Source organism: Haliotis asinina, chromosome 14, assembly GCF_037392515.1.
Source record: "Haliotis asinina isolate JCU_RB_2024 chromosome 14, JCU_Hal_asi_v2, whole genome shotgun sequence".
In the NCBI taxonomy this organism is placed as follows: domain Eukaryota; kingdom Metazoa; phylum Mollusca; class Gastropoda; order Lepetellida; family Haliotidae; genus Haliotis; species Haliotis asinina.
In genome coordinates, this window is record NC_090293.1 from 33073680 (window position 1) to 33097157 (window position 23478).

Below are 23478 nucleotides of genomic sequence, written 5' to 3' on the forward strand. Positions count from 1 at the left end.
GAGACCCGATGTTTGTGTGCAAATTTCACCTCAAAACTATTATTCACTTTGCAGCCACAGAAATAGGTATAACGTTAGGATGAATAAGTATGGAGAAAGTACATAGCCCTGTGGAACACCCAAAGACTTGCTTAAGTGTCACGAATGAGAACATCTCAGAGACACAAAAGTCTTCTTCACAAGAAAATATTTACACCACAAAATATTTTATTTGGTAACCATGCACGCTGTTCATGTTTCTCCACTAACAGATATTACTGAACGGTGATAAATGTTGAGGAAAAAACAACACAAAAGGGTGATTTAAAATATGAATCGGTATTGTAACGCATCCTTAGCTCTTAAGAAAACATGGGGCGTGGTGCCAACAAAGAATGGTATTCTTTATTGGTTAAGCTACTACTAGTGGAGCAGGGCAAGCAGGGCAACTTAGAGAGTCCGGCACAGGGGAGGCGGCAAAGTGATGCTGTCACTTAAATTGGACTGTATATACAGCTATACTGACTGCATGGTCAGCTGGTCCCTTCAAATTCATGCCTCCCTTCTTGTCCGCTCTTTTCGACTTGTGTCTGTCCTTGCCTGCTTTTAATGCCACATGGGCGACAAGCAATCTGCATAGGTCTGCAGTTTTGGACGAACATAATCTGCTTAGGTCGGCAATTCTCATGGATATATTCTGCCTCGCTGGCTATATTTTGACGAGCTTGTGACGAGTGACAGCAGCATAATTCTCTCATCGCCATATGGGCAAACTGCAATGTATCAAATATGTGTAGTAATCCCCCAACAACAGGTTAAGACATATCATAGCAATTGAAGTTACAAGTTTTATAATCAGACTGGATTTATGGACTTGCGTGCGTGCGTGCGTGCGTGCGTGCGTGCGTGCGTGCGTGCGTGCGTGCGTGCGTGCGTGCGTGCGTGCGTGCGTGCGTGCGTGCGTGCGTGTGGTTTTGGTCAGAAAGTGGTCCAACGTTGGTAAATCCGAGTAATATTCGACACACCTTCTGAAATAATGAAATAACACGTACCTGACTCTGACACACTTTCAAAACATTGCTGGTGTTTTTATACTGCTTATAGATGCGAAACATTATCTGGAAAGAACTGGAAAACGGGTTCACTTTTTCCTTTGGTGCCAACGTAATTTATCATGAATCAAGCATGTGACACGTTTACGTAACTTGCAAAAGATGGATTGTCATACACATTTATTTCTTGCAGTTGCCAAAAGAGTTGTGAATTTGACGTTTCTCTATCTATGCTTTGCGTGCTATGTTTTCCACGTTTCAGGAAATCTTACTTTTCCATTGCATTGTGCGACACAGCGATAACATTTTGTGTACTGTGTGCATTCGACTGGACCTTATAAACTATGAGCAAGAGTGATTCACAATACGATGACACGCGAACTGGAGACAGTTTGTACACGTGTAAATACGCACAGTATTCAGCAGTTGCAGGCATCTTCAGTCATTTTAAAGGTACATTCACTCGATTTATAGATATCAAGATTGCTTGAAGATACCGGTAAATAATTGAATTACACGTAATTAATTCATGATATCCAAAGTAGAATAAATGGTATCGTGAATTATTACCGAGATACCTTAAACATATCTCACAACATCTCTATTGCGCTAAGACATCATTTTATAACAATTCCGATCATATTGTACATATACATGTGATTAGTTATCTTACAAATTAATTCAAGATATCTTCAATTCAATTCAATTCAATTCAATTAGAGACAGACTCAATTCAGATGGAGATAATTAATCTTAATTCAGTAAGACATATATCTTCAACTCTGGCCGTTTCTGATACCTAAAAGCAAATTAAATATGCCATTATTATATTTGAACAGAGACCATAAAATCTTTTACATGTATATGGTCTCTGATTTGAAGATATCTTTATATTGTCTTGAGATCTGTAACACGATATCCCATTTGCGTAGACCGACGCTCATGGTGTTGATCAGTGGGTTGTCTGGTTCAGATTAAATAATTTACAGGCCTCCCCCATATACCTGGAATATTGTTGAATGCAGCGTTAAACAGCAACCCTACACATAGAAAACAAAAACCAATCACATATTTAATTTATTTCCTGTATCATTAATTCTATTGCAGATAACTATAATTACCTTAATTTTATTTCAGGATATCCCTATTTTTATTCAAGATATCTTTAAAATAATTTCAGACATCAGTATATCTGAATACATTTGAAAACATTTTGTAACATGAGCAATGATTTCTCCCCACGATAAATACTTCCGGTCACTTCCGGCAGCATGGAGAGCGACGAAGAAACATCAACAAGCGAAAGTCGTGGCAAAATACGTATGTTTGTATTGATCAGTCGTCAGGCTAGGACTGTTTATGCGCTATTCAAGACCTCTGAGTAACTCAGCGCAATGACATACAGCTATCTGCTGAAGTACAGCTTGCTGGCAGTCATTAGATCTGTGTCGTCCTAATTTCGATCATCCTGTTTGTGTCGTTGCTTCAGACAACAAAATGATGATGTTGCCATCTTTTAGTCATGCACAATCATTTCCATAAGATGTTGTCAACCCCTATATTGGCAATCGAATAACACTAATGTCTGCTACGAACATTTATCTAATCGTTCTATTACTTGTTTTCGACACCGTGCAGTCACGCTTCTGCACACTGCTTCAAATTCAGTCTGGACAGTACGGCAGCTTGTCTCACTCAATAGCTTTGAACTGGAGGATTTTAAGCAATGTTCATCATCAATCTAATCTTAAACCACCAGTTTCTCTAGCTGCCAGATGGTGCACAGGCTTGACTGAGAAGTGAGTTAAGGTGTTCAAATGTCCGTTCTCTGCTCTCAGTCACACCAAAATTGAGAAGGAACATTAAATTGATTGTTCTGGGTGTTTTCTTTATGTTGATATAGTTCATATCTGTAAGAAATGAATAAGACAGTACAGGTACATGACATAGCAGTCAATGACAGCCATTTGGTTTGGGTTTTAGTTTAGCTATTGTTTAATGCTTGACTCAGCAATATTCCAGCCATATGGAAGCAGTCTTGGTTGCTGAAGACCAGTTTGATTGTCAAATGTTTTCAATCTAACACTGTGTGATAAAAAAATATCTTCCTAAAAGTATTGATATGAAAAATAGTTTTACTTTACCCACATCATACACAAAGCTATGTCTGTACTCAAAGGTTGTTTCAAAAGTGTAAGCATTCTCAGGATATGATATTTGTCGTTCATCCTTGAACAAGTGTTTCCCCACTCGCCAATGATGTTGAGTGTGTTCATTTCTTTTGGACATGTTTGGTCACTTTTGCCCAAGTTTATCTGTCCAACATTTGTCGATAATCTATCAATATTTAGTTAACGATTATCAATTTCTACGAATTATGTCGAGAGCCAGCCATATTAACTGCAAACACTATTCCGCATCAGGTGTGAAGGGGAAAAAGAAAGATGGTGATGACTTGCTGGAGGTACCTGAAGGATGGAAGGAGCCCAAGTTCCAGCAGGAAGACAACCCACATGGTGTTCTGGCAGAGAGCTCCTTCGCAACTCTCTTCCCGAAGTACAGGGAGAAGTACATCAGGGAGTGCTGGCCTTTGGTGAAGAAGACGCTGTCAAACTATGTAAGGAGTTTATATTTTTGTTTCCGCTCTTGTCATGTTAAAGAAGAAGGAAAAAATGGTTTGAAATGAACATTTCATAGGAAAATAGTGTGTAAACAGACATATGTGGTGAACTTGAGTTGATGTGCAATATTTGCTGGTTGAAGTGGTTCTGTTGATTGTTCTAGTTCTGACAACCCTTGAAGATCCAGATTGGAATTGATCTTCAGGAACCCATGCTTGTTGTAAAATGCGACTAACTGATGCTTGTGGTGCTGATCACTGGATTGTCTGGTCCTGACATGTTTATTTACAGGCTACTGCCATATATACTGATGGTGGCATAAAACTAAACTTACTCACTTACTGGTTCAGTGTTGACTGTTCCATTGTTCACTGTCATTGAAAGTTCAGCTGACACCTGTGTTGACTGATATTTTGCCTTGTGTGGAGTGTTTTATTGGTGCTTAATCGATTGTTGACTGTTCCGTGGATTGTTTTATTGTTGTCTGCTTCGTTTGACCTTTCATGTTCCATCTACAGAACATCAAGGCGGAACTGGATGTGGTTGAGGGAAGCATGAGTGTCAGAACTACACGCAAGATGTGGGACCCCTTCATGATTGTCAAGGCCCGAGATCTCATCAAACTTCTCAGTAGAAGTGTTCCCTATGAACAGGTAAGAATCATGATTGACAAGTCCCACAACCAAACCTGTCATCTTTCTAGAAGAGTTCTGTATGACTGTGTTAGAAACTGATTGCCACGACAAGCTTTGCGCAAACATTTGGATGTAGTTTAACAATTTATTATAATACCAATTCTTTTCCAGTGAATAATTTGAATAATAATTGCATTTGCAATGCACTAGACTCCATTTGCTTGGTGAGAGCTCATAGTATTGACAAGTTGAAACTGCAGTGTTGTCTCTTAGCGCTAGATTTCCAAAGCTCTCTTAGTGATAGATTTCCGATGCTTTCTTAGCGCTAAGTTAGTCATAAGTTACTTTTAATGTATGGCACTTACGGCTATCTTAGAGAGACTCGAAAATCTAGGCCCAGATCATTATTACTCTGATTAATAATACCTTTTCTGCCTTTGCACTGCCATTACCATGAAGACATTTGCTTTGTATTCTGTAGGCGATACGTGTTCTGGAAGATGACACATTCTGCGACATTATCAAGATCTCATCGTTTGTTCAAAACAAAGAGAGGTTTATAAAGCGGCGACAAAGACTTATTGGGCCTGATGGCTCCACACTCAAGGTCTGTGAACTCAGTGATATTTTTCTTAAGGTGCGTGAAGGCATGCGTGGAAGACCCAGTGACGTCTTACTGTGATTGTACTTTTCATCAGTATTGTCACATCTTTCATTGCATTTACATAGTTGTGTCCCTTTGTTTGATACCGACGCTAGGGACCATAACATCAGAGATAGAGATCTTTGGTTTGCCCTATATATCACACCATGCCTGAACCGTGTATTTTTATGAATATTTTTATGAATATTTTTATGACATGTTTGTATTGATACGTCAGTATTGTCATGTCATGTTTGTGGCAATGTATCAGTATTGACATGCTATGTTTCTGTCAATGTGTAAATATTTTCTTGACTTGTTGTTGTCAATATGTCAGTATGGTCATGTTTTTATAGGTATGTCACTATTGTCAGATCATGTTTGTGTAGATTTGTCACTATTGTCAGATCATGTTTGTGTAGATTTGTCACTATTGTCAGATCATGTTTGTGTAGATTTGTCACTATTGTCATGTCATGTTTGTGTCAGTATGGTCATATCATGTTTGTGTTAACATGTCAGTATTGTCATGTCATGTTTATGTCAATATGTCAGTACCGTCATGTCATGTTTGTATGGATCTGTCAGTATTGTCATGTCATGTTTGTGTTAATATATCAGTATGGACATAACTGTTTGTGTCAATGTGTCAATATTTTCTTGATGTGTTTGTTGTCAATGTCAGTATGGTGATGTCGTGTTTCTGTGGGTCTGTCACTATTGTCATGTCATGTTTGTGTAGATTTGCCACTATTGTCATGTCATGTTTGTGTCAACATGTCAGTATTGTCATATCATGTTTGTGTCAACATGTCATATTGTCACGTTATGTCAATATGTCAGTGTTATCATGCCATATTTGCACAGCATGTCTGTGTTGTCTTGTCATACTTGTTATGGTATGTCAGTATTGTCATGTTATGTTTGTGTCAATGTGTCAGTACTGTCATGCTTATGTCATGCACTGTATGTTGTAGGCTATCGAGCTGCTGACCTCCTGCTATGTTCTAGTTCAAGGAAACACTGTGTCCGCCCTGGGGCCGCACAAAGGCCTAAGGGAGGTAAGTGGAGTAGCTCATTGAAAACTTCTGCAATGTACTTTGATACACTCATCTTTTCTAGAGGGTCTCATGATATGAATAATTTGCCAACTTTCACTTTCAAATGAAAATATAAGTTACATAAATTCTTCCCTCAGTCATCTTTCAGTTGTTTTTACCATGCTCTTCATGTAATTGAAAACTGCTTAATTCATAATATTAGACAAATATGTGTCAATAGCATAGTGCTCAAACAGTGTATAAAAAATACATATTTCATCACATACTCCCAGAGCGGTTCTGGTCTCTGATATTGAAGTAAGATTTACTTTTATGGGTGTTCAGTCAAATGTACCAAGATTTCAGAAGCGCAGACTTTTTTATACTGATCTGATTGATTGGCATTTTAGAAACTGGTGAGCAATAATAAAGTACAATCCTTTATGGATAACAACTTCTTTATTGTTATGTGGTGCAACACTTTGGCATGGATTCTTATACCACTATCAAGCATGATTATTCTATCAGCCATGTATATTTTGTTTATACCTCAATTACCACTGGCTTCCTCTTATTGGCACCACATCTCTATCACCACCCATTGTTTTATGTTAATCCCTTGTATTCAAATCTAGTTACTGTTATTACTTTATCCCTGTATATGAGTCTATGCTGTGGTGTAGTACTTCACTCATGTTTGACAGTGGTGGAAGAATCCACACCAAAACGTCACATCATATAATAACAAAGAAGTTGTTATTCAGGATTGTACTTTATTACTTTTTCTACTGGTTGGTCACATGTCATGCCCACGGACTGAGATGGAGGCCCGATATTAACTGTGCCGATTTTATGAACACGACTTAATGTGGTTACTTCAAAGCATCCCTGAAAGTGTCATTCTTCAATAGTATGCTCATACTGTTGATCACTGGATTGTCTGGTCCAGAGTCAATTATTTGCAGACCTTTGCCGTGTAGCTGGAATATTGCTGAGTGCCTCATAAAACTGAACTCACTCAAAGTCGACTACGGTACCTTTCACGTCTGATATATTATAGAAGGGAGGTAACTCTTTGTGGAATCTGACTGTGATACTGCTGTCAAAACCAGTACATGAAATATCGGTTTGTGATACATGATCAGTTCGAGACTGAGGTACATATCGGCAGAGTTCTATGGGACATGCCGTTTCTAAAGACAAAGTTCTTGAACACCATGTGGTTAAAGACAAACTTCTTTGATCATTATTGTGTTGCTTGACAATGCAGATGAGGGAAAATTCCTAGAAGATCAGGTACATAAATTAGATATTAATTTTGTTTCCATGCCATGCTGTGCTCAGGTTACTTAGAATCAGGTGTTTCAACACTCACATCTTAAACATAGGACCCATGAAGGTCTGAGTTAGAATTGTTCTTCAGTAGCCCATGCTTGCAAGATTCGACTAACCTGAATAGGTGATCAGACTTGCTGATTTGGTTGACATGCCATCATATCCCAATTGCGTAGAAAGATGCTCATGCAGTTGATCACTGGATCATCAGGTGGCAGACTCGGTTACTTACAGACTGATGCCATGTAGTTTGAATATTGCTCAGTGCGTCATTAAACAACAACCAAACTGAAACCAACAACCAACAATCAACCTTGCAAGAAATTTGATAAAATTGGTCCATCTTCACAGCTGTTGATTTCATTGTACATTGTACAGAGAAAAATATCACCCATTCAATTGTCCCTGTAATTGATCGTCTGTTTATAAATAGAAAATTTAGGAATGTAATGATGACAGCAGATGACATGGAGTTCTGTTCCTGGATTCATGACGATGTTACTGATACATTAGGCCAAACTCACTGACTGTATCTCTATTTCAGGTTAGAAAAATTGTAGAGGACACAATGAAAAACATTCACCCCATATACAACATAAAGGTGAGTAAACTGAACCATACTGTAACAGAGTTGTTCCTGTGGACATCTTGACTCAATACATTTATCCGGTTCTCTTGGGGGTGAAGCTTCAGGTTAGTATTGGTATTCAGCAACCCATGCTTGTTGAAAGAGGTGATTTACAGAATATACCGGTGAGGCTTGCTGTCTTGGTAGGCACATGTCATTATATCTCAACTGAGCAGATCTATGATCATGTTGTTGATCACTGGTTTGTCTGGTTCAGGCTCGATTATTTGGACCAACAACATGTAGCTAACTTACTCCCTCACTCTTCATGGGTTGTAAAATTACTGAGAATGCTGTCAAATACCAAACAAACAAATATGTATAAATGTGTATGCATGTATGTTGCTACAGACACTGATGATTAAGAGGGAGCTTGCAAAGGATCCAGCACTGAAAAATGAAAGCTGGGATCGATTCCTACCAAAGTTCAAGAAGAAAAATGTGAAGAGGAAAAAGCCGAAGAAAGTCAAGGCAAAGAAAGAGTACACACCATTCCCTCCTCCACAACCAGAGAGCAAGGTAACATTGAGGATTCTTTTTGCGATGTCAAGTGAACTGTGTGGCATTGTATGTCCCTTTCGCCTCTTCAAGTGAACTTGGTAACATTGTATGTCCGTTTTGCCACATTGGAAGAACTTGGTAACATTGTATCTTCTCTTTGACACATCCGGAGAACTTGGTAACATTGTATATCCTGTTTGTCACATCAGGAGAACTTGGTAACATTCTATCTTCACTCTGCCACAACAGGAGAACTTTACAACATTGTATATCCTGTTTGCCACATCAGGAGAACTTGGTAACATTGTATCTTCAGTTTACCACATCAGGAAGTCTTGGTAACATTGTATGTCCTCTTTGCCACATCAAGTGAGCTGTGTGACATTGATTGTTTTGTCTGCAGATGGACAAAGAACTTGCTAGCGGAGAGTACTTCCTCAAGGAGGATGAGAGGAAGATGAAGAAGGCCATGGAGAGGAAGGTCAGCTTGTTTTCTATCCCAGTTGGGTTTTCGAGTCATTGGATTTACATTTAGTTATTCCTTTGTATTATGTTAGTGAGTGTAGGTGACGGTAAACAACAAGCACACACATAGCTCATTAAGAACATATAAGGTGTTAGTACAAGGAAGTTATGGTAGGGTTTTGATTGGTGGTAATAGTTTTCTCTATTCTTGGTGATCATAAGTAAAACCATAGTCACTCAACTGGCCATCAGGGCAGCGGGGTAACCTAGTGGTTAAAGCATTTCCTTGTCACCCGTAAGACCTGGGTTTGATTCCATACATGGGTACAATGTGTGAAGCCCATTTGTGGTGTCCCTTGTGATTTTGCTGGAATATTGCTTAAAGCAGAGTAAGACTGAAGTCACTCACTCACTCATGCAACTGGCAATCAGTCTCTTGTAATTTTTGTCCCAGGTCACTTTAGCCGCCCTGGTTTAATTTCATAACATACATCTAAATTTCATCTCTCTTATCACTGACTATGCAGAGAATTTTCTGAAAGAAGTTTGGACAAGAGAGATGTTTACCTGACTTCTTAGACAGGAAGGGATCCTTATGCTCAGAACATTCCAGTTGTACTCTTGGGACGTTAGGGTAGGTTAGTCCTAAAATGTTTGCTCATCATACAAAGTCCCAGGTTTTACATCGCTTTAAGCAGTATTCCAGCAATATCATGGTGGTTGACACCAAAAATGGGCTTCTCACTTTGTGCCAGTGTATGGGGGTTGTCAAAAATGTGTTTTCGTCGTGATGAGCAAAAGCTTTATCCATTAGGATAATGCCCCACTGCCCCTCCCTTTTGTAAACATAGTGATGCTCCAGTGTTAAGTCATATGGTTATAAGAGAGAGAGAGTTTTCACTCATATAAACAGAGACAGTTATATTCACAACATTTAATCTGTTTAATCATTTGTTATTCCAGAGAGCTAGCGCTCAGTCAGGCAAGGAGAGTCAAATAGCCAAGAGAGCCAAGGCTTTTATTGCCCCAGAGGAACCAGTCAGCAAAATGGTCAAGAAGGATACCCCAAGCAAATCAGGTAGGTACTGATGTCTCGGGTATTGGAGATAATTTTCATTATCCATACCCTCTTTCAAGAATAAAGCTTGGTTTTGGCCAATTCAGGGCAGAGGTAGGATAGCCGTGTGGTTCAAGTGATAGCTTGTCATGCTGAAGACCTGGTATAACAGGTCAGACTTTCCCCCTGGCCAAACCTTCCCCCTCCAGCTTAATTTTGGATAGGGAAAGTTTGTGCCCGGTCATACTTTTTCCACCATTGAATCAACTTTGAATCTACTTGTTTCTCACCCTTGTTCTTATATCAAAAGGGGAGATTGTTGCCTACCTAGTCTGTTTCGAATACCCAACCTTGTTTTCATCTTCAGAAACAAAAAACATGTGATGTGAGTCTTTAATCCAGTGTGCTGTAGTGACTAAACAACCAGAAAAATAGATAATTATTTCTACTGGAGATGGCCAGTACTGCGTTAATGGGAAACCAAATCCGAAAATGTATTTCATTATATTTCTTCAAATTATTTATAATAATTTAAAATTACAAAACTTATCTCTAATTTATTATATATTATATCATTACTATTGTTTTATATTATCATTTACTTATTTTTAATATTCCATTACATTTATGCATCAATGCAACAAATGTAAGTTAATAAATAGCAGGATAACACAGTAAGCCTGTGTATATTATTTTCCTATCAAACGTGAGACTGAATGTTTATTGAATGTCCTTGAGTGACATGATTTGGACAGATGAAGACCTAATGCAGTGTGTCTTCACAGGAACATGGCACCGGTAGGATGGATTTAAAGATATATGCCATTACAACATGTATGCATTCAAATCACTACTGCCAAGTCAGAGGCAAGAATGGACTATAAGGCAAAAATGTGTATCAAAATTTACATCGAAACTACTGTCAGTTTGATATTTGTAATAACTTGTTCTCCTCATTTCGGTATGAGCACAGTGGTGTGGAAGAAGTAGCATGGCTGGGCCAGAAACACACCCTCTTAATGTGGGATCAAGGGTGGAGAAGAAGTAACCTAACTAGGCTAGAATCTCCCTCTTTTGATACAAGAACAAGGAAGAAATGGCCTTACTAGGTTAGAATCCCATTTTCATAGAAAACAGAGCAAAACATCCTACTTCAAATAAGTGGGAAACTGTGTTTGGGGGGAACTTGCCCAAACTTTCACCAGGGTTAGTATATCCTGGGATAAACCTGCCAGGGGGAAAGTTTAGAGTGGGGAGAAAATGACCTGCTACTCCAAGTCTCCCTACTTGTGTACAATGTGTGAAAACCATTTCTGATGTCCCCCGGTGTGACATTGCTGGAATATTGCTAAAAGTAGTGTAAAACTAAGCTCACTCATTCACTCTCACTCACTCACTCACTCACTCATTCATTTGATCAGTTCATTTTGCAGAGTTGTGTCCCTTTGTTGTAGAATGATACTGTAAATTTTGATTCAAATCTTACATTTGGTTTGACCGATGTCATGGTCCATGTTTTGCCAACATCGCGCCTGATTTAGCTAGTAAAAAGTGTCTATGCCCTACATCATGCCCTTATCTAGCATGAAAAGCCTATACTGCTGACGTGCCAAATCATTCTCTTTGAAATATGTTTGATGAAAATAATCCCTGTGAAAATTGGCGTTAAAGAACTCGTTCTTGTTCTTTAGGAACCATATCCCAGTTATGTAATCAATGCTGTTGATCACTGGTTGTCAGTTCCAGTTTTGATTATTAACAAGCTGCTGCCATACGGCTGTAATACTGCTGAGTGCAGTGGTAAACAAACAAACAAACAATAATATTTGAAAGGTTGCACCACATGGCTATTAAGTCTGAGTGTCAGGAAACTTTAAACTTGTGTGATCTTAATTTAAGATCATGGTCTGTCACACAGTTGCGTGTATGTTGACTACAGAGGTAAACATACCACAGGCTGCATCTTTTGGGTGTTTTCCTAGCACTGTATCTAACAAATTGTCACATTAATGAGTTTATGTTCAATACAGTCCTGCAAGTCAAGTATTCCCAAGTTAAAACTCAAATGATGGATTTGTGAATGTATGTTCTGTATGGAATTCTATCCAATTCAATTCAACCCAAGTCAAAATTCTGATGATTCTGTTTTTCAGCTGATGTTGATGTTGCTGCCCTCAAGAGGAAGATAAAGAAAGCTCAGGTCTGTAGTTAGCTTATCCAAGATTTTTTCCAAATACAAGTTTGAATCGTGATTAAAATAGCCATGGGGAATATTCAAGATCATTGATGTCAAACTTTGCCTTTCTGTCTGATTAGTATTATAGATTTAACTGTACTTTATAGACTTGCCTAACAAAACTCAAGGACATTATATAACATACAATGATACACTGTATGTTGGATATGAGATATTTTCCAGAAAAAACGTTTTCCCTAATCAGCTCCAGGAGACATTGAGTCAGCTTTTATTAATCTTGATTCTGGTAGTGCTGGAATGGTGTTATTCCAAATGGCACTTAGTGTATTATAAAAATAATATGACATGTCAAAGAATGTCAGAACTGACAGGCATGGTTTTAAGTGAGGAGTCCTTTGAGAGCTTAAAGTTTGTCCAAGGGAAGTAACTCTTTGTGTACTCTCCTTGTGATGAATAAACCTGTTGGCTGCTTAAAGGCATTCCTGTAAAATCATTATCAGAAAGCCCGAAATGTTAATTTTGAACTGTTTGAAACATGGATACCAGATAGTACACTTCAGCCAACCTGTGTGAATCAAACGATTCGAATCTTGCATCTTGCTGTTTTTCCCGCAGGTATTGTCTTAGTAAAGTCACCATGGTGCCAGTTTGCCTTCTTAATATTCACAGGGACAACATTTGAATGTTTTGTCAAAATTTATTTATTTGAATGTGAGGCAAATCTCTTCATAGCCATTACTAGATTTTGCAAATGACACAAGAAATATAGAATTAGTCTTATCTCCCTTCCATTGATTTGCGTTTGCAAAACATTGGTAATTTCCTTGCATGGTGCGTGATTCAATATTATTCGAGATATAAGCGCACTACCATGAAGTATCAAATGAGCTGCCATTGGCAGCGGGGTACATTGAAATTTACCTCGCTCATAAGTGGGGTACATTGAAATTTACCTCACTCATAAGTGGGGTACATTGAAATTTACCTCGCTCATAAGTGGGGTACATTGAAATTTACCTCGCTCATAAGTGGGGTACATTGAAATTTACCTCGCTCATAAGTGGGGTACATTGAAATTTACCTCGCTCATAAGTGGGGTACATTGAAATTTACCTCGCTCATAAGTGGGGTACATTGAAATTTACCTCGCTCATAAGTGGGGTACATTGAAATTTACCTCGCTCATAAGTGGGGTACATTGAAATTTACCTCGCTCATAAGTGGGGTACATTGAAAATAATAGGAGCGCACTTAGCCTATTGGAAAACGCCATTTATTTTTGAGGTAACATAACAACACATGTTCCCCACGTGACCAGTTGAAATGTTTTGACCACAAGCAGTCAGAAGTGTAACACAGGCTGATGTAAAAATTGGTTTATCTTTTCTTTTCAGAAAAAGAAGATATCTTGAAAAATGGAAAATGGTCTTGAAACTTTGTGGTGACATATGGTGTAAAACTACTGTACGACAGTGATGGAACCATCAGTGTTTGATCAGTGAAGTGTTTGACATGATCCACATGACAACCAATCATACCCTGAGGATTCCATAACATCTGTCCCGAGAATCTGAAGAGCGTATACATGTATATGTCATGATATCACTGTGTTCAAATTTTTTGGTACTGTGTTTCAAAACACTTGTTTGAAGACTTCAGAACATCACTTCAAGGCAAGATTTGTGAAAATGACATTGTGCTATTAGGTGGGAGTAATCTCCCCTTAGTTTTCACTAGATGACGAGAGGGAACATCTCAGGAGCAGCACTAACAGCATCCTCTTAATCCATTTCATCAAAGTCTAGTCTCATGTCCTCGAACATTGATTAGCCAATTAGGGTGCATTAACATGGACTCTGTTTCAAGCTTTTAGGAAACATTTGAAACACAACATACGGCTTGTACTTCGTATTGAGGTAGCCTAGTCCTTTAAAACTCTTGACAGTCAGGAGGAACATGGTTGTTTTATTCTCCAAGGTACAGACAACTGTTTGTTGTGCCTCTTACTCTGTTATTGATTGCAAAACGTTGCGTAAAACTCTATTCATTCACCCATTCATTCTTATTGCTAAGTGAATTTGATTCAAACTGTGAAATTGATAGAATTGATGTGGTCTTGTGTTGACTTAGAAAACTGGTTGTGCAACAGACTACTTTTTCTATTCCAAGGGTTCACGGCAAAATGTGTGTCCGTTAACATATTCAAAGTATATATTATTTTGTACGGAAATGTGAGACTGATTAACGTTTTTAATTAGAAGAACTGTTTCTTGTCATAATTTGGTACAATTTAAAAAATTCTGCCAGGGTTCAAGGAAAAATGAAGGTCCTTTAAATTAATGAAATGAAGTTTTACGGAAATATGAGATTGAATAATTACTTTATTAATAAGAAGTGTTTCTTGTCGTAATGTGGTTACAATTAAAATTCTTTTCTGCCTCCATTCCATAATTGTTATTGCAGGCAAATGACATAGTTGAAACTCTGTATGATGATGACTTGCCAGCGATTTAGCAAAATAAAACAACCAAACATGATTCTAAGTATGTGTCACATCATTAATCACCAGTTTGGGGAAATGTAAATCTGACCGTTCCTGAAACTTCTTGATTCCTGTATATGTTGTAAAGGAAGATCATGACACGTTCGTGTGTTTGTACAGAATAAAACATTTCATCTTTTTAATAAGTGTAAGAGAGCGAGTGTTTTGATTTATGAGTTTTGAAGGTCTTTAATTCCCCAATATGATTGAGAGATGTTTTACAGCGGATGATGGAGAGTCCATGATGAATTTTCGTGCCTACGATGAAATAATACTTGTAATTTGATGTGCCCGTGTATTTTGTTGAAGACAACAGTGACGTAGGCATGGCTGATGTGGTACAGTGTTATGGATTTATTTCATCTGGCCAGTTGGCAGATTGTGCCAGAAACGGATGATCTTCACTCTGATTGCTGGTTACTTCCCAACATGCATTATATCGGACCTTCCTGATACATGAGTCATGAATGAGTGAGAATAGTTTTATGCGACTTTTAGTAATATTCCAGCAATATCAGATATGGGATACCAGAAATGGGCTTCATAACGGAACCCATAACGTATTAGCTGACTCGTGTGGTCATAGACATGGTTGAATGGCGGCACATGTCCATCTTGTTATAGACTCATCTCAGCTCTAACAGAGGACGTTAATTAGATCAAGACCGACTGGCCCCAGGCTGTACCAAGACGGCCATTGCTGTAAACATGGACGTTAAAGCAGATATCAACAATCAGTAACAGATAATTCCATGTGGAAAATCGAAGCTAGGGCACTTGTAGTCCCTAATCGGCAGTGGGTGCGATGCAATGGAATATTTTGAATGGTAACGTTATCACAAGCACCTTGGACACTTAACCATGGACTCCATGTTGGTCTGCCTTGAAGAGCCGAGAGGTTCCATTGACTCCATGTTGGTCTGCATTGCAGGGCAGAGAGGTTCTATGGGCAGGTCTGCATTGCAGGGCAGAGAGGTTCTATGGGCTCCATGCTGGTCTGCAATGCAGGGCAGAGAGGTTCTATGGGCAGGTCTGCATTGCAGGGCAGAGAGGTTCTATGGGCAGGTCTGCATTGCAGGGCAGAGAGGTTCTATGGGCTCCATGCTGGTCTGCAATGCAGGGCAGAGAGGTTCTATGGGCTGGTCTGTATTGCAGGGCAGAGAGGTTCTATGGGCTGGTCTGTATTGCAGGGCAGAGAGGTTCTATGGGCAGGTCTGCATTGCAGGGCAGAGAGGTTCTATGGGTTCAATGCTGGTCTGCATTGCGGGGCAGAGAGGTTCTATGGGCTGGTCTGTATTGCAGGGCAGAGAAGCTCCACGGACTCCATGCTGGTCTGTATTGCTGGGCCGAGAGGTTCTATGGACTCAGTGCTAATATTTCGGGTTAGCGTGATCCCCAGCAGTCAAATTGCTTGAGCAGACATTTTGAAAACAGAATACATGTAACTGAAAACTTAATAACGTATTGAGAACGATTATGCGTCATGTGATTGTATGCCTGGTATATTTCACCTTCATATATCTTTAATGCACCGGATACTTTTTCGGTTAACTATTTTGCATACATATAACCTTTCACGGATTCATGCTTCAGTTTAATGATAAATCAAATCACTTCTTGCATGAAAGCCTTCGCTCGTCACACCGAAGGTCCCGGTTCGATTCCCACATGGGTACAATGCGTGAAGTCCATTTCTGGTGTCCCCCCCCCCCCCCCCTCCCCCCGCCGTGGTATTGCTGGAATATAGCCACGGGACGCGTCAAACCCACACTCATCACTCATCAAACGATCAGGAGACAGGTGCAGATTGGTCACTCGTTCCTCTCGAAATCTTCGCTTATTCATGTAAGGTGACTAGCAACTCTCTGCTTTGCACTCAAATAACACTATCATGTAACAGCTAAGCATCTGAATGTTCCCATCTAACAGCTGTGCCCATTGCACAAAGATGACATGACGATGTGGAGGAGCACAAGCGTCAAAGGATGCCTCATTTTGACTAGAAGGACTGGTGATATTCGTTTCTAGTAAATATGCAGAATGAAGAAGTCGGCAAAGTCGCAGCTGTCGTCTACGTGAATAACCTAGCGTAAGATTCCAGTTACCCTTTACCAAAATTTCAAGCAGGTGGCACTGCGCTGACACGTGAAATCGCGAATCAGAGAAGGCAACGAAAGGTAATGCAATTTTATGGACAAAACTGACATCATCTTTGGGACGGACACACAATATGTAATGGCGAAAGGACAAAAAATAAGAGTATTTGTCGGAAGCCATTTCATTCCCGTTGCCCAAACCTCATATGATTCGTCATATCTGACATTGTGTCGTCAAGGGTTACGTTATTCTATCTGATTGTGTCGTCAAGGGTTACGTTATTCTATCTGATTGTGTCGTCAAGGGTTACGTTATTCTATCTGATTGTGTCGTCAAGTGTTACGTTATTCTATCTGATTGTGTCGTCAAGGGTTACGTTATTCTATCTGATTGTGTCGTCAAGGGTTACGCTGGTGTATCGGACACTGCACATGTCGTTAAAGGCTACGGTAGTCTATCAGACACTCTGTCGTCAAGGGATACGTTAGTCTGTCAGACTTTGTTGTCGCCAAGGGGTACGTTAGGCTAACTGACTCTGTCGTCATGTGTAACGTTAGTGTATCAGGCACTCTGTCGTCAATGGCTACGGGAGACTATCAGACACTGTGTCGTCAAGGGCAACGTTAGTCTATCTGACTGTTTCGGCAGTGGTTACGTTAGTCTATCTGACACTTTGTGTTCATTCAACGGTTACTTCACAGTTAATATAGAAATGCGTCGTCATGGTTTCAAATAACATAACTAACACTACATTATAGTCAAAGGTGACATACGGCAATCTGACACTTTTGTCAAAAATTGACTGAACTTCTTCATCATTAAAATGAAGCTATTCTTTTTCTTAATTAAAAATGTGCTGAATACTCTATACACACGTGTTTAATGCCATCTCTCAAATAAAACTCTTGCAATAGAGCTGAACAAATGATAAAATGCGGACCATGTATACATCTGATAAAAAACGTAAGGCGCACTTCCAGTGTATTTCCATGAGCAATATTTAGAAATTTTAATGTCTAGAAATTGCTTATTGCATTTATGCACTGACAAAAATATATTTTTGCTTCTAAGTGACACGCTGTATTCCAAATACAGAAACCCCGATCGATGAGGTAATGGCATGTGTTGTAGCCTTCAAAGCAATGGTAATATTGTTCTAACTTCTCATCGGTTATGTCAGACGGTTATTTTATGTTATCACAAACTTTGAAAGCTCTAAAAGACGCATGAAAAATTAATATTTATTATTGTAAGGAGGTGGAGGTGCCTAGCCATACTTTTATAACCTTTCGTTAACTTTGAAACCGCTTTATGCTGATTAAACTGCGAGTCGACTTCTGAGAGGCGGAACATTTTTCTAAGAAAAGAGGTAGAATATTCCAGAAGTTTAGAATCGAACCTATGGCGTAGAGAATATTCGTTTTATGTATGCCTCGTGTACATTATTTATAAGTTTATAAATGAAATGTGTCAACAGCACTGGTACAGAAAGAGTACTTAATATTAATAATGTTGGCAGTAGTTGCCGTGACTATGTTCAGGCAAAACTATACACGACTTGCATTCAGAACTGAACAAGTTTTTCTGCTGCGTACACACTTGTATCTATGATTCTATGGAACCCTAGAAGGGACATAGTCTCGTTGTCGCCCTCTCAAAAAAATAAAATAAAATAAAATAAAATAAAATAAAATAAAATAAAATAAAATAAAATAAAATAAAATCAATAATAATAAAAAAAAACAATAAGAGAAACAAGCAAAAAGATGCAAGATTAACAATGCCCAATCTAGGATTCCATAATGATTCAGCTATAAACACAAGGTCACATTTCTAATTTATTATAAGCAAACAAGCATATCTCTAAAAGAATCTTTTGTGACTATTTAAACATGGCAAAATACGGCTTATCTTGAATGGTTAAATCTGGCTATGAAAATTCCAAAGCATTATTTTTTGACAAACATGTCATATCTGTCGCTGATTCGGCATGTTCTAAGTAAGTACATTTTTCTCCTCTTTTACCAATACTTAAGCAATATCACGGCGGGGAACACCAGAAATGGGCATCACTCATAATTTCCATGTGGAGAATCGAACCCGGGTCTTCGGCGTGACGAGAGAACGCTTTAACCACAAGGCTACCCCACTCCCGGTAACAGTGTGGGCGAGACGGCGCGAGACGTGGTCGCTTTAACCTCATGGTTACTCCATCGCCCCGACATTTTCTGGACATCTCTTATTTACGAGACATTTTACAAGATACAATTTGCTGAACATAAAGAATTTTCTTGTTCCATCGTTTTATTCTTTGATACAATGTTTAGTCGCGTGTTCCGGGTCCATCATCAGGTAGAACAAACGAGCAATAACTGGGGCTGGAACAGGCCCCGAAACGTATCAAAGAGTTACAGAAAATTCTTTGTTATTTCTTGTGGGTCATCTCGGGCAGAAGTTGGGGAATATGCTAATGATATTGAATCTGGATTCACTAGTTTCACTTGTTTACGTTACTATCAAATTTCACAAAGTTGAAGTAGTTCTTTTTATCAATTTGTCTACCTAGTTCATAATACCTTTTGTTTTTCGTACATTCAGACATCATGAAATACGGAGTATAAGCGCAGAGGTCGACACGTGGTTTACGGTAAACGGAATTCACCGAAAGCTCTAGACAACTGACCAGCAACTGACCGTCCAGGCAGCATTGTATCTATAGATCGGCCTATTAGGATCAGGCGATCACGCAGTTTATACTCCAGTCACGTATCAAGCCCTCATGTAAAATCATTTGCATCCATGAATATTTTCTCACTTATTGGTTTTGTGGGGATGGTTCGGTTTTATGTTTCGCCAGACTTTGACCTGCTGATCTTTGGTCAACTGATTTGTGGTCAAGCTGATCATTTAGGTCTAGTGACATCTGGAGATTGCCCTCCAACCCAGAGTCATTCAGACAATTTATATATGATATGTTTTACTTACGAAAAAGATTCCAGTCTTCATGAGGCTGGTCAGCGATGACCTTTCTGTTTGCTGACGCCCACGCAAGTCCTTTCGGAGATCTACTTGTCTGGTTTCAAGGATACCGTTATCCAATTTCAACACATACCTACAAACAACAACAGTTATTTTCCTATGCCAGTATAATATCTTGTAACGCGGGTCTTTTCTCATGAAAGAAAATGATTGTTCAAGTCATCTTTAAACTTTTGCATTTTATGTACAGACACTTTCACGTTTCTCTAGGGAGTTCGTCTTTCTCACCACATGGTACATGTTCAAGTGCACTAAAGACATTCATGCGATGTAATGTTTTTAGCACATGCCACATTTTGCTAAGTAATTATATTATATTTTTCCAAACTAAGCTGCAATGCAGAAGATACATCATAGTACTCTCCCTTGAAAGATGTAAATTTATTTGAAAAAGTGTCACGTGTTCACGTCGTTAGGATCACAATACGTGTAAGAATACCATCATCTTCCAGGAATGGCTCTTTCCGTACGTTGCGCTGGTGCTTCCAAGAACCACAACACATATTAATACATTACCATTATCTCCCAAGTCTGGTTCCTTGGGTACACTGCGTTGGTCCTTAAAAGAACGAAATCGTATAAAACACAAGCATCCCCTTGGCCTGGTTTCTTGGTTACGCCGCGCCGGGGCTTCAATAAACACCATACACAAAATACATTGTTTTATGACTCATGCGCCTGGGTTCTACCACCGTTGCACAGACAGGTATGATATTTGTACACGTGACATGTTATTATGTCTGTGGGTTGCAAAGAACGTGGATCCATATTTCTCAGATGACTGGATCGGACGGAAACCGGTGCAAATTCATGTTGTCAGTTTCAAGTTCTGCTTTGTACTTGGACGAACGACAGTTTCCAGCCACGCAGTAGTTCACCATCTCAGGATTTGTTGAGTAGATCGAGTGCTAATGCAGAGAGCATGTATTCACAAAACTCACAATTTCTGTATATACTGAGCCAAAAAAGACACTTCACATTCTTTCTTCAGGGCACGATAAAAGAACAAGAGATGGTAAGATGGTTAAATTGTTATTATTTCACTGCTGAGATCTGTGTGATGTACTCGATACACTGACAGTGCCACAATCATTTCCATTTTTCTACTCTGCCGTTCCAACACATGGGTATACAGAATGTCTAGTCACAATATGGACGTCGAAAATGGAGATTGGCAGTCCGAATCTGTTTCGAATGTGAGGACATTCGGCCTCTAAACATCTCAACCCTGGTTCGTGTAGTCGGCAGAAATCTGTCACGTAGGTGACGTAGGACGATTTGACGGTCTTCTGCTCGTGACGTCACTCGTGGACGACCCGACCTTGGGCGATCAGAAGTTGTGACAGTTTGTTGTAGAAGATCTCGCAAGTCATACATAGTACAACAGCTGCACCCCATTGTTCTTGCGACGTCAATAATTGATCTTCCCGCTTGCAACATGCCAACGTTCACGTTGCTCATTTGACAATCGTGGCATTTAAAGTATATGAATCCATAGCGAAAACGTCGCATCTCATACAATAAAGGAAGTTGTTATGCATAGAAATCTTACTTCTTATTACTCTCCATACTTCTAAAATGCTGATCAAACAGATCATCTCACAATGAAAAAGACTTCGCTACGCTTGAAAGCACATCCACCCGCTCTGACCGGGTTCGCACTCCCGGGTGCTTCGTTTCGAGGGAAGTAAGCCAAATTTCAAAATATTGCGCTTGTGATTAGCGATTGTACTCTAATCATGTTGTTTATTTGGTTTTCTTCACAATCAGCAATGTATATTATATGTCACCAATAAATGATAATTGTGTGTGTTTTAATTATGTTTGTTTGGTGTTTTTTATTTATTTATTTTCCTTTGTTTTGCTTTTTTGTTTGTTTGTTCCTTTGTTTGTTCTAATTTGGTTTGTTTTCTTTTCTTTTTGTTTGCATGTGACTTTTAAGCAACGATGCACTGGAACGTGAATAAAGCGCAACGTGGCATACCCGATGAACTAGCTTGTCACATCTTGACGACTTGGTTTTAAGTCGGCAGACAAATCATTAAGAAGATTAATTTCTGAAACCGTGTATAATTCATATCAGATACTACCATACAAGTATTGTTAATATTCAGTTATGTGTATGATAACGCTTGAGTTCGATTAAAACAGTTCACAAAAAAACGCGCATAGTCAGATCCAGAGGGAGTGCACTGGTGCCCCCACCCCCTTACCCTGGAAGTTTGTTAAATGGCCTTTGAAACTATCATGAAAACGGGGGAACCCCCCATCACCCACCCCTTTTCTCGAAAGTGTTTACCTGTGTTCATCACGGGTGACGTCGCGAAGTGGATCATATAAGACGAATTAATGTCCAACATACTTATAAAACAAACGGGCTGCAATACAGCCCCAGGGGCCATGTGCATAGAATCACACACAACCTTGACCAGCTGATCAGTTGCTTTGCTGAATAAGGCTATCAATAGAGCTTTATGTTTAAACAATGTGAAAATACAGGAAGGTTGAACATTACACACAGGACACAAAACACGAGATGCAAAGTCATAATTATATGTATCACTGATTTTCAACTATTCACGTTGTCCATCGAAAGTTAAATGCCTCTAATGCATATGAAGATTAATGTGTACAATAAATACTTACCTACTTATAATTATTAACATGTTTTATTCTTGATTAAACGAAGAAATGAAACTAATCAGATTTAATGAACTTGGTGTTCAGTTCTGGTCAGCACAAATAAATATATCAGTTGATATTGATCAAACAAACCTAAATTGCTTACAGGAGAGTTGAATGATAAGTCCCGAGCCTCATGGAGAAAGACGTGAAAGAAGGATTAAATTTCCCCCACACTTATATTCTCTTATTAATGATGGAGGGATTGCAGCCTAGTTTCGAAGAGATTCTTCTGTTGGTTGTCAAAACAGTTGTCGGGTTTTTTGCCAGGTACCGCTTAAGTCGGAAAATTGTCTTTCCTGGAATATAAGAGCTTCAGACGAAGCTAATTCAAGGGAATAAGACGGGTGTTGGAGGAGCTCCAAACATCGGTATTTGCCGTGACAGTTACTGAATTGGGCACTGGCGCACCGAAAGCAAGAGCACACCTTTTTCATATTGGGGCGGTGGGGTAGCCTAGTGGTAAAAGCGTTGGCTCATAACGCCGGAGGCCCGGATTCGATTCCAGATAGGGGTACAATGTGTGATGCCTATTTCTTATGTTCCTCGCCGTGATATTGTTGGAATATTGCTAAAAGCGGCGTAAAACTAAAGTCACTCCCTCACCTTTTTCACGATTTCATGTCGCGTAGACTTAAAGGTGACATGCAACGTAAAACACAACTTTGCAGACTCTGATACCTTTCGGTATGTAGTTACTGAAACAAATCGTCAAAAATGGCAATTTAAGCTATACAGTTGAAAAAAAACGCGATGAAACAAAGTCCGCGAAATCGGAGTTCAAACAATTCACTAACTTTCCCCCAGCGTTGGGGGAAAAGTGGCTTCAACGGCTATGCTGCGGTGCGCTCATAACGCATGCCCAGTGAATAGGTTCGCAGAGCTTGAAACAGTATTCCTGCACGGAGTACGATGTAGAACAGTAGTCTAATCTTGGTTGTGTACAAAACAATTAAATAATCTAC

General features: G+C 39.2%; 1 protein-coding gene across 1 annotated transcript; it reads left to right on the top strand.

Moving 5' to 3' along the window:
- Nucleotides 1-2271: 2271 nt before the first annotated feature.
- On the top strand, nucleotides 2272-14847 carry LOC137261448 (KRR1 small subunit processome component homolog). Its single transcript, XM_067799197.1, has 11 exons — nucleotides 2272-2351; nucleotides 3455-3648; nucleotides 4171-4305; nucleotides 4769-4894; nucleotides 5908-5991; nucleotides 7850-7906; nucleotides 8285-8452; nucleotides 8838-8915; nucleotides 9863-9977; nucleotides 12110-12156; nucleotides 13548-14847. The coding sequence occupies exons 1-11, from the start codon at nucleotides 2303-2305 to the stop codon at nucleotides 13563-13565; spliced, it is 1071 nt and encodes a 356-aa protein (XP_067655298.1). The 5' UTR covers nucleotides 2272-2302; the 3' UTR covers nucleotides 13566-14847.
- Nucleotides 14848-23478: the final 8631 nt, after the last annotated feature.